Genomic DNA, 12521 nt, shown 5'->3' with positions numbered 1-12521 from the left:
TATTTATTTTTAACAAAAAAAAAATGACTGATACTACATTGATTAGTAATCTTGATATTAGTCACCCTTTACATCTCCATGCTAATGATACTCTTGGAACACCTTTAATATCTTTTAAACTCACTGGTACTGAAAACTATAGAGTATGGGCAAGTGCTATGAAGTTGGCCTTGCAAACTAAAAACAAGTTAGGATTTATTGATGGTACTGTGGTTAAATCTACTTATGCTACTAGTAATGTGTTATCTCAACAATGGGAGAGGTGTAATGCTGTTGTGTTGTCTTGGATTTTAGGCACTGTTTCACAAGATTTGTATTTGTCTTTTGTATTTTCTGATAATGCTTCTGAAGTTTGGAAAGAATTAAGTGAAACATATGATAAAATTGATGGGTCTATTATTTTTAACTATATGCAAAAAATTCATTGTGTAAAACAAAGTGGTTCATCCTTATCTGAGTATTACCATAAACTAAATGCTTTGTGGAGAGAATTTGATGCTTTAACCAAACTTCCTGTATGCACATGTGAGGCTAGAACTGAAGTACAAACTCATGATAAGTTGATGAAATTAATGCAGTTTTGATGGGTCTTGATGATGATTATTTGTCTGTTAGAAGTACCTTGTTAACAAAGGGTTACTGCTAAAGCTGTTTTTGCTATTCTTTCTAGAGAAGAGTCTCATAGGGGTGTTCACACTTCTGTTGTGTCTAGTAACAATCATGTTGGTTCTGATAAACCTCAAATTTCTGCATTTGCTGCAAAATCTTTTGACAATAAAAGAAGGTTTAATAATTCAAATAGAGGTCCTAATCCTAATCTGGTCTGTAAAAAATGTGGAATGATAGGACACACTATAGAAAGATGCTATGAAATTGTTGGTTATCCTCCAGGATTTAAAAAACACCTAAATCCTTTAAGACAAAGTGGTTTTAAAACTGGTTTTAATGCTAATAGTGAATATGATAAGTCTTCTGTTCCTGCTTGTTCTTCTGCTTCTTCTAGTGTGCCTGTTTCTCCTTTACCTTTTACAAATGAACAGGTTCAAAAACTGATTAGCTTGATTAGTGATACACCTTCTGGTAACCTGCAAGCAAACATGGCAGGTAAGCCCTCCTTTCTTAATTACAATGTGAAAATTAATATGAATTTTGACAAGTACTTCTGTGGTTCCTCTGGTCAAAAATGCAATAATAATATGAATTTTGACAAGTACTTCTGTGGTTCCTCTGGTCAAAAATGCAATAATGTGAGTCTTGGTTGGATTATAGATTCTGGAGCCAACCATCACATGTCTGTCAGTACTGCCAATATGGTGAATGTGGTTGATGTGTCTGAATTAAATCTAATTGTTGGTCACCCAAATGGCACACTTGCTAAAGTTACTCACATTGGCAATCTTAAGTTAAATAACAATGTGATTCTGTATGATGTCTTAGTTGTCCCTGACTACTGTGTTAGTTTGTTGTCTGTGCACAAAATGATAAGAGATAATAAATTGTTTGTTGGCTTTGATGAGGAAAATTGTTATGTTCAGGATTTGAAAAGGGAAAAAATGTTGGGGACTGGTAGTGAGAAAGGTGGTCTTTACTTTTTTGATAGTGATTCTAGTATGTTTGGTAAGTGTAATAATTCCATGATTGGTATTTCTTATAATGTGTCTAAATCTCTATGGCACAGCAGACTTGGTCACCCTGTTGATCCTGTGCTTGCTGTTCTAAAACATGATCTGAAATTAGATAATAACACTCATGTTTCTCCTTGTGAAATTTGTCATAAAGCCAAACAGACCAGAGAGCCTTTCCCTCTAAGTGAAAGCAAAAGTTTTAAAATTGGTGAGCTTGTACACATGGACTTATGAGGTCCTTATAGAGTTACAAGCAAAGATGGTTTTAAATATTTTTTAACTATTGTTGATGACTTCACAAGAGCTATATGGGTATATTTGATTAAAACCAAGGATGAAGTTTATGATATGATTGTCTCTTTTGTAAATCTTGTTCAAAATCAGTTTGATATGAAAATTAAGATTATTAGAACAGACAATGGGACTGAATTTGTAAACAACAAGTTAAGTTTTTTCTTTGATACAAGGGGGATTATACACCAGACTACTGTGGCTTACACACCACAGCAGAATGGCATTGTGGAAAGGAAGCACAGGCATTTGCTTAACATTGCTAGGAGTCTTATGTTTCAGGGAGGATTTCCTCTAAATTTTTGGTCTGAATGTATCTTGACTGCTACTTATCTTGTGAACAGGTTACCTTCTTCTGTTTTAAAGGGCAAATCTCCATATGAACTTGTTTATCATAAAAAACCAGGTCTTTCCCATTTAAGGAATTTTGGCTGTCTGTGTTTTTCTACAGTTTTAAATAATTTAGATAAGTTCACTCCAAGGAGTGAAAAATGTGTCTTAATTGGTTTTTCTAGTGTTAAAAAGGCATACAAACTATTTGGTCTTGAGTCTAAAACTGTTTTCTATTCTAGAGATGTCAAATTCTATGAAACCATTTATCCTTTTAAAATGAAAACCTCTGCTTCTAACTCTGATATGTTGCCTGGGATAAAACTGTCTAATGAATCTGATCAATTAAACTTTTTTAATAGTATTAACATTGACAGTCAAAACCAGCCTAATGATGAAGGGAATGACACCTCTAATACATCTAGTGGTGATGGCAACAGTCAATTAAACCCTGGAGATGGCCTGGGTGCATCTCTGAGTTCTAATGACACTGCAACACACATAGATGAGAATGCTTTACCTGAGGGTGCTTTGGGTCAAGTATTAAATATTGATCAAGTTCATATTGACCAGCCCTTAGAACAAAATGAAGGAACTGTTACTAACTTAAGAAGGTCTGGTAGGACCTCTAAACCCTCTGTCAGATTGAATGATTATATTGTTGGGTCTAGTATAAGGTATGGTTTGGATAAGTTTGTGTGTTATGCTAAATTGAGTAATGATAATTACTGTTTTGTCACTAACCTTAACAAATCCATTGAACCTCAAAGTTATAATGAGGCTGTTCAAGATCCTTCATGGATTGAGGCTATGAACAATGAACTTGAAGCCTTATATAGGAACAATACCTGGATTGTCACTGGCCTACCTAGTGATAGAGAGACTATAGGATGCAAGTGGATATACAAAATAAAATATAAGGCTTCAGGTGAGATTGAGAGGTACAAGGCCAGATTAGTTGCAAAGAGAATGGGCTTTGACTATGATGAAATCTTTAGTCCTGTGGTTAAGATGGTTACTGTGAGAAGTTTGATAAGTTTAGCTGTTAACAAAGGTTGGAAACTGTATCAACTTGATGTCAACAATGCTTTTTTGTATGGTGACTTGGAAGAAGAGGTATATATGGATTTACCTCCTGGCTGTTCTGATTATGGTTCTAACAAAGTCTGTAAACTTGTTAAATCTCTGTATGGTCTCAAGCAAGCCCCAAGGCAATGGAATGCTAAACTTACCAGTGCCTTGGTTGAGCATGGCTTCAGTCAAAGTAAGTATGATTATTCTTTATACACCAAGAAAACAGAAACTGTTTTCATTGCTTTATTAGTGTATGTTGATGACATTGTCATTACTGGTAACAATATTGATGAAATTGAGAAGTTTAAACTTTTCTTGAGTCAAAAGTTTTTAATCAAAGACTTGGGTTTTTTAAAATATTTTTTTGGGAATAGAAGTCTTAGAAAACAGTAAAGGGGTGTGTATGACTCAGAGAAAGTATTGCTTGGAACTTTTACATGAGTTTGGCTTATTGGCAGCCAAACCCATTGCTACTCCTCTGCCTGCCAATTCTGTCATGAATAACAAAGAAAGGTATGATGATAAGTACCTTAAGGATGTCACTCATTATCAGAAGTTGGTTGGTAAACTCATCTATCTAACCAACACTAGACCTGATATCTCCTATGCAGTCCACTGTCTCAGTCAACATATGCATGCACCATTACAATCTCATGTTAAAACTGCTTTAAGAGTTCTTAGATACTTAAAAAAACAGTCCCAGTTTTGGGATTCAAATTGATAAAAGTAGTAACTTGAAACTCAGTGTGTATGCAGATGCTGACTGGGCAAAATGCCCCAGTACCAGAAAATCTGTTTCTGGATTTTGTGTTTATCTTGGAAGTTCTTTAATTTCTTGGAAAAGCAAGAAGCAAGCAACTATTTCAAGGTCCTCTACAGAGGCTGAATATAGATGCATGGCTTCAGCTACATGTGAAATCATTTGGATTTCCAATGTCTTGTCTGATCTTGGGTTAACAGACTTGCTTCCTATAAGTATGTTTTGTGATAACAGTTATGCCATTCAATTGGCTGCTAATCCTGTCTTTCATGAAAAATCAAAGCACTTTGAGATTGATGTCCACCTTGTCAGAGAAAAGGTAAGTTCAGGTATGATCCAAACTATAAAAATTGATTCTTATGACCAGGTGGCTGATATTTTTACAAAAGGTTTAGGGGAGGCTCATCATAAGGATCTTTGTAAGAAACTCAATTTGTGTGACATGTTTACAAGGTCTTAATTTTTCCTTTCCTCTGTTCAAACTTATAAGTTTGAGGGAGGATGTTAAAATATATATACATATATTTATTTATTTACATTCATGTCAAACTTATAAAGTTTGATATAGTTCAAGGTCTAAACCTGTTTAGTTGTGAAAATATAGTATAGGGTCTATTTCTGTCCTTGGCTATTGTGCAGGTACTGAAGTTGTAATTATCTCATACCCTTTGTCTCTATATATGCATCGCATTCACTATTCCTAGGGTTGAGAGAGATGGGGCGCATAACTTAGGGTTTTTTCTGGTCTTGTACTGAAGATGTAGTAGTTTCTCTCCTATTTGTAATCCTTGTATTGTCAGTCTTGAGTCTTGATTGTATTTAGGATCACACACGTTTGTGGATGATCCCAGTCCTTTAGAATTGCACACAGTTGTGGACAATTCATCTTTATAGAGTATGTATTTGTATTTTGAGTTGATTAATCAAAATCTGTGTTGATTCGGTCCATTTTGGGTGTTGATTTCATATTTTTACATGGGCCAAATTTGCTGAGTAGTTATGTGATTTATTCCATCTATGGTAATGTTATTGAATGTTTTATGGGCCAAATTTTAGCTCATTATGCTTCTACATTTCAAACAATATGTGTATCCCATGAGCCACGTACTTGACTTTTTAGAAAAAAAAAACATGTTGACGTATATACATCTTTTATTTGGCATATCAAGTTATATTCTATGTTTTGGATGCTTCTATTAAATTAATCCCTTTGGGTTTATCCTAAAAATCAAATCATATATGCAATGGCACACACAATGTTGCTACTTGACTTTTTAATTACGTACTAAACACATTTCCGTATTCACTCAAGGGAGAATATACAAATCAAGTAAATTATGTATTAGTAGTATTTATGCGTGTCACTTAAGGACGAATTAGGATGGTATTTTTTATGATTTATTTGAGTTTGACAATTTTAATCATATCATCCTACCACCTCAATAGTATTTTTCTACTTTCTTATTTGCAGGTCACGATGAACACAGATTGACCCGGATGAAGAATTTCTGCTAAATAATGAGCAAAAAAGAGCAAAAAAGGCTATCCACCCGTCGAAGTACTTTTGTAACATTTTTTTTTTTAATTTTTTCAAAAACACTTATTTGTAAGTGATTTGAAATTGTTTGATGCATAACCCTTTCATGAGCGGGGGAGGGCTATGCACAGTTATTTAATTCAAAAATGAAATATATTCTTTTTCGATATCACAATAAAAATCGGATGATGAGTACTACATTATCTACATTAGGTTTTGTATTAGTAAAATTTGCCGCATCCCATGCGTATACTATTATATGAGACTCATAATTTTGTTTCTGTTTTTACACAACAAAAATATAACGCCACTTTAACCACCGTTTTTTAATAAATACCGCTGCAACGCGCGGGTACCCATCTAGTTAAAATTTAAGTAATTAACAGTTGTATATAAAATCAGTAGTTACTTTTTCTCTTCGTTGACGTTTATCAACTTTTATAAACCCTTTTCTTTTTGGTGAAATTTTTTTCTATTAAGGAAAAAGAAAAAGGAAAAGGAATCCGATAAGAATAAAATTTGAAAGTTTTAAAGAAGTTAAAACTGAAATGAAATGTACTGGTACTGTAAACGAAAAAGACCATTGAGAGAAAACCTCTGCCCCACCTTCTCCCCCTCAACAACCACATGTTCCAATCACTCTCTCTCAATTATATTCACAATCCATCCATACAAAATTACAAGTACTATATATTTAATCTAATCTAATTATTATTATTATTATTAACTTTTAAACAACACATACAAACTACAAAAAATAACCACATTTTGAAGCCATTGTGTGACTAAATTTGGAGGTAATATCAATGCTCCCTTATTCTTGTTTTTTTTTTTTTTTATATATATAATTCTGCTTAGTGCTGTCATTTCATTATTCCTTGTCATTTTCTGTGGTTTTTTATTCTTTCATAGCTGTAAATATATGATCAGATCTTCATTGTTGATAATGTATTTCGTATGGAGTATTTGATGTTTATTTGATAATATATGTATATATATCTATGTGTATATATATATATATATATATTGGTGGGTTTACTGCTTAGCTCACAATGTGTTCATCAAAATGCCTGTCATAAGAATTTGAGTCTAAATTGTTGCTTTTATGGTATGTATTTATGTATTTGGTGGGTTTTAATTTTAGCCCACAATGTGTTTGTTAAAATGCCTAAATGAACTATAATATGGAAAATTGGTTTATGTTTTTTTGTTTAATTGATATTGCAGGTGGGATTTTGTGATGGAATTGGCACATTAGACTATAGAAAATAAATGCTTGTTGTGTAACAGATAATAATAAGTAAATTATTTCTGGATTTTGTGTTGGAATAAAGAAACCAGAAATATGTTGTGTGCTTGTTCTGGTGAGCAATTTAAGGTAGAAGAGCCGATTACTCGGTCACCCGAGTCGTTGGCAACGAGGGATTTCTCGGCTAGTGCTCTTTCGTCTCGAACTGGCACTGGAGACTGGGATTCAAAGTTTGAAGATGCTCAAGTTGATGAGGCTGAATCCACTCTTAAAGAAGCCCTCTCTTTAAATTATGAGGTAAAATATTAACTGTTCACTTGTTATGTTTTTTGAATTCGTTGAATAATGTTATTAGCTAGTGATTGTCGGTTTTTGTATGACAATTTTTACGATGTCTTATGTTATATGCATTTTAAGGAAGCTAGAGCTCTGTTGGGTAGACTTGAGTACCAGAGGGGCAATTTTGATGCTGCCCTTCAAGTTTTTTACGGGATCGATATTAAAAGTTTGTCACCGAGGATGATCAAGGCCATTAGTGACAGGACTGTACAACGGAATTCAAAAGCTAAAAGGGAAAATATCTTGGTAGGTGTGATGTCGCTTCATTCGGTTAGCCTGCTTCTTGAAGCAATCTTACTTAAAGCAAAGTCACTGCAAGAGATGGGTAGATTTAAAGGTATGACATTTGTCCTTTGTTTGTTATTATTACTATTTCTAATTCTCTCTTATCCTGATGACTTTGTATTTGACTTTGTTTTGCTTTATTAGAAGCTGCAAAGGAGTGCAAGATGATTTTGGACGTAGTTGAATCGGCATTACCGAATGGAATCCCTGAATCAATAGCGGAAGACTGTAAATTGCAGGAAATGTTTCATAAAGCGTTAGAATTGCTGCCTAAGTTGTGGATAGAAGCTGGGAATTTAAATGAAGCTATTATTGCATATAGAAGGGCTCTAGTTAAGCCTTGGAATTTAGAACCACAAAGATTATCGACCTTACAAAAGGACTTAGCCGCTATATTACTCTATGGAGGCGTTGAAGCAACTCTCCCTGAAACCAAACCATGGGAGCCGTCTTATCCTAAAACCAACATAGAAGAAGCACTTCTTTTGCTGTTTATACTCATGAGAAAGGTATCGTGTGGAGAAATAAAATGGGATCCTGAAATTATAAGCCATTTGACTTTCGCACTGTCTACATGTGGCCAATTCGAGTGTTTGGCTATACATGTCGAGCAGCTTCTTCCCAGTGCATATAAACGAACTGAGAGGTGGTATTTTCTCGCTCTCTGTTACAGTGCTGCTGGTCAAGTTGAACCAGCATTGAACATGTTAAAGAAAATTTCAGGGTCTTCTGAAGCAGAGCACGAACCTCATATTCCTTCTCTACTTTTGGGCGCTAAGTTATGTTCTCTTGATTCTAATCATGCTCATGAAGGGATAAATTTTGCCTGTAAAGTAATTGAATTGAGTGATCATGCAAATGGACATTTCCAAAGCATTGCTCTTAAGTTTCTTGGAGTTAATTATGGGAATGCAGCAAGGGTTTCTTTATCGGATTCTGAAAGAGTATTTTACCATGAAGAAGCTACCAACTCTCTTAATAAATCTGCTTCAGTTGGACCTAATGACGATCCTGAAGTTATGTTTTATCTGGGGCTAGAAAATGCTTTGCAAAGAAATTTGGGGGTAGCATTTAGTAAGATTATGTTATATTCTGATATGCTTTCTGGGAGCTCAGCCAAGGGTTTTAAATTATTAGCTCTAATAGTATCTGCTGAGCAACGATTTGAAGACGCCGAGACCATAGTAGACATTGCTTTGGATGAAACGGGAAAGCTTGACCAATTGGAACTCCTTAGGTTAAAAGCAGTGCTTCAGATTGCTCAAGAGCGGCCCAAACATGCGATAGAAACCTACAGGATTTTACTAGCTCTAATTCAGGCACATGGCGGGCATCAGAAAGAGACCTTAAATTCTGCTCAGGTATGAATCCATTATTTACTCTGTTATACTTTTATTTGAAAGTATTGCATTCGTAATTGCTTACAGTTTGAGTTTTAGCTTTATAACATATTGATTGTCATTTGGACAGGAAAAAGAGAGAAAATTGGAAATGGAAGCTTGGCTTGATTTAGCCAATGTATACACCAAGCTTGGATCTTTATCTGATGTTGAAATTTGTGTTGATAAAGCCAAGTTGAAGGAATTCTACTATCCTCGAGTTTGGCATTCGACAGGTTTGTGCATCAATTGTTATTTTTTTGCAATATTTTTGGTTTACTGATCATAAGATGGTTGTAATATGTGTGTTGTTATCTATGGGGAATTCTAGGGTTGTTATGTGAATCTCAATCATTACACCAAGAAGCACTCGTTGCCTTCTCGATTTCACTTTCAATAGAACCAGATTATGTCCCAAGTATCATTTCAACAGCAGAAACATTAATGAAATTGGGTGGTGCTGAAACACTTCCAGTTGCAAAAAGCTTCTTGATGAACACATTGCGGTTAGAACCTACAAACCATGATGCTTGGTTTAACCTGGGTTTGATCTGCAAGAAGGAAGGTTTGATGCAGCAAGCTGCTGATTGTTTCCAAGCTGCACATGAGCTAAAGTCTTCAGCTCCAGTTCAGAGCTTTGTGTAGTATAACTAGATTTTTGCAGATTAGAATCTAATAAACTGTTGTTAGTTAGAGTAATGAGTCTTGTGAATACACAACAGTTTGTATATCCATGTATGTGGTGAGAACTGTTATTTGGTTTAAGATAATCAACGGGCAACTCGATTTTGGGTAACTTTGACTTTAGGATCTTCATCACTCAGTCCTGTGATTCACATTGACTTTGAGGTACTTTAATTATATGAGAACCACGCAATACTACTTGCCTGGTTAACAAAGAGCTTGTTATAGACTTAATGGGCTAGTATATGTTGGCTTGAACCTGAAAGTTTTGCACTTATACCAGCTATATATATCTAGAACAATGTAAGTTCAATATGTGTAGCTGGTCTCAACTAGTTTTCGGTTAAAGGCTTGTTATGACCTTGAACAATTAGCGTATGAATGTCTTGTTTTTATAACTTAAAACAACATTTGATTGTGATAACCTATTTTTATAACTAGTTCCGAATAGAAGGTTTCTTGTATCATTGTCATGCACATTGTATATTTCAATGTGTATGCAAAACAAGACATGTATGCAAAAGGTAAGATTTAGACAACGGCGGTTCTTAATAACATCAAGCAAGAGGCTATAAGTCGTGTATGCAAAGTAGTAACCCCTGCGTATATTCCCTTGCATGATATAGGACGATCAACCAACAGAAACTGGTAAATTTGATCATGACTACATGACAATAAAAGCTGAAACATAAAGCTCTGTATTCTTCCAGACAGAAATTGATAAGCCCTACTTAACTGATAATATTAATGTATGGATAAGTTCTTTGTGCATTTGTGATAGTTTAGTCAATGAGATGCACTTTCCGTAAAGTGTGTGTACATGTAGGAAACAGAGACTTAAATGCTGAACAAATTGTGATCTTTGTGTCAGGAACGAGTATATATCAGACTTGGTTACACATAATTGCATAGCCCAAATTCCCTAACAAGATGAAATATGAATGCAAAGGAGAAACACATGCAGTTTAAGAAGGTAATAAAGATGTATGGTTAAACTTGTCATTTTTTAATTCTGTTTCGGGCACAAGAGAGTACAAAAAAGGGCAAAAATAGAAGCATTTAAGTTTGTTACACTGTACATAATCAAATACATGGAAGTCCAAGCTGGAGCCAGAAACAAACTTTGTACAAACATTTATCACCACCACTACATATAATTATCTCAGTGACAACCTTCACAAATAAACAGCTGCTCTTCAATAAATATATCTTCCCACTTCTTTATGATGATGATGATACTACAAGCACTGCATATACCCAGATGGAAATATGATAGCTGTGTCAATAACTCACAAGTATGCATACCATCAAGTTTTAGTCAACAGTCTTCAGCTCCAAGCTGCACATGAGCGGATATAGTTGACGGATATAGTTGACGGCGGATGTTATGGTGACGAAAACTAGACGTCATCCCCTCTACCTCCGCACCTACAAAATAAACAGTTTTGTCAGATATCTAAAAGAGAACAACCCACTATCTGCTTCAAATCTTGATTATTTCTTCATAATTTTCTGCATTGCAACATTTGAAGTTAGAATAATTAATTTGCTAATCCAACACCCCCCACAAATTAATTGTGGAAGAGATCAACAAGACCAAGTTTAGAACTGAACTTGTTATGCTAAATGGATGTAAGCCCCTTTGTAAATAGGTCTGCAATGTTGTTTTCAGAATTGATTTTGACAGTTTCAATAACACCCATGCTAATCTTTTCCCTTACAAAGTAAAGGTCAATTTCAAAATGTTTAGTCTTTTCATGAAACACAGGATTAACACTAATCTGGATTGCAGTCTTACTATCGCACAGAATTGGAACAAGTTTATTTTGCTTTATTCCAAATTCATTCAAGATTTTGAGAACTCATATAACTTCACAAGTAATGGCAGCTAAAGCCCTAAACTCTGTTTCTGCAGAAGACCTAGAAACAGTGGGCTATTTTTTACTTTTCCAAGCAAAGGGTGAACCACCAAGGAAAAGAGTGTATCCAGTGATACTTTTCCTGGCAGTAACCCTCTTGGCCCAGTCAGAGTCAACATAAGCACAAAGAGAGAGATCAGAATTACTTTTAAAATGAATTCCCTTACTTGGGGGTCTTTTAAGTATCTTAAAACTCTTAAAGCAAGTTTGAAATGAGACATATAAGGTTTATGCATAAATTGGCTAAGAACATGAACAGGAAAGGCAATGTCAGGCCTTGTAAGAGTGAGATAGATAAGTATCCCAACAATCTTTTGATATTCAGTTAGGTTTTCAAGAGGAACATCATTAGGATCATCACAACATCCAGTCAATTTCTGCTCAATAGGAATCTGATTTGGTTTACAACCAAGTAACCCATATTCAGATAAGATATCCATACAATACTTTCTTTGGTTCATACAAACACCTTACTTGGTATTAATAACTTCAATACCAAGAAAATACCTTAGCTTATCAAAGTCCTTAATAGAGAATTTCTTTCCAAGGAATTCTTTACACTTGTCAATTTCAACAACACAATTACCACTAATTATGATATCATCAACATAAACAAGTATAGCAACAAACACATCATTAACATTCTTGATATAAAGAGAATAGTCATTTTTACTTTGAGAGAACCCATTTTCAATATATATATATATATATATATTTAAAATAGACACACATCAATGCAACAACGATTATCGAACTAGCCATATAATTAATTTCAAGGTTTTAGTACAAAACTTAAGCAGAAAAAGGACAAACGATTGCATCGAAAAGAGGGTTTTGAAATGGTAACAAAGAGGCTGCAAGAAGTGGTGGCGGCTACAATGGCTTATGGTGGTATTTATACACCAACCCTAATCATAATTACATAAGTAGTCCCTCATAAATAGTTTATTACAAAATGCTCCCAAAGCAATAAGAAAGGATAAGATGTCCATCTTTAGTCCCTCTTGAATCAACAAGAGCAGTTGCAATCCTTCTAACACTTGTAATGC

At 34.6% G+C, this 12521-nt stretch overlaps 1 protein-coding gene across 1 annotated transcript; it reads left to right on the top strand.

Annotated features, from left to right (window-relative positions):
• The first annotated feature begins 6335 nt into the window (after positions 1–6335).
• LOC122587462 (protein NPGR1) lies at positions 6336–9665 on the top strand. Its single transcript, XM_043759644.1, has 6 exons — positions 6336–6414; positions 6845–7163; positions 7284–7542; positions 7635–8851; positions 8961–9105; positions 9201–9665. The coding sequence occupies exons 2-6, from the start codon at positions 6963–6965 to the stop codon at positions 9512–9514; spliced, it is 2136 nt and encodes a 711-aa protein (XP_043615579.1). The 5' UTR covers positions 6336–6414; positions 6845–6962; the 3' UTR covers positions 9515–9665.
• Positions 9666–12521: the final 2856 nt, after the last annotated feature.

The sequence above is a fragment of the Erigeron canadensis genome, chromosome 2 (assembly GCF_010389155.1).
Source record: "Erigeron canadensis isolate Cc75 chromosome 2, C_canadensis_v1, whole genome shotgun sequence".
Classification (NCBI taxonomy): Eukaryota; Viridiplantae; Streptophyta; class Magnoliopsida; order Asterales; family Asteraceae; genus Erigeron; species Erigeron canadensis.
This window is presented reverse-complemented; position numbering and strand designations above follow the sequence as displayed.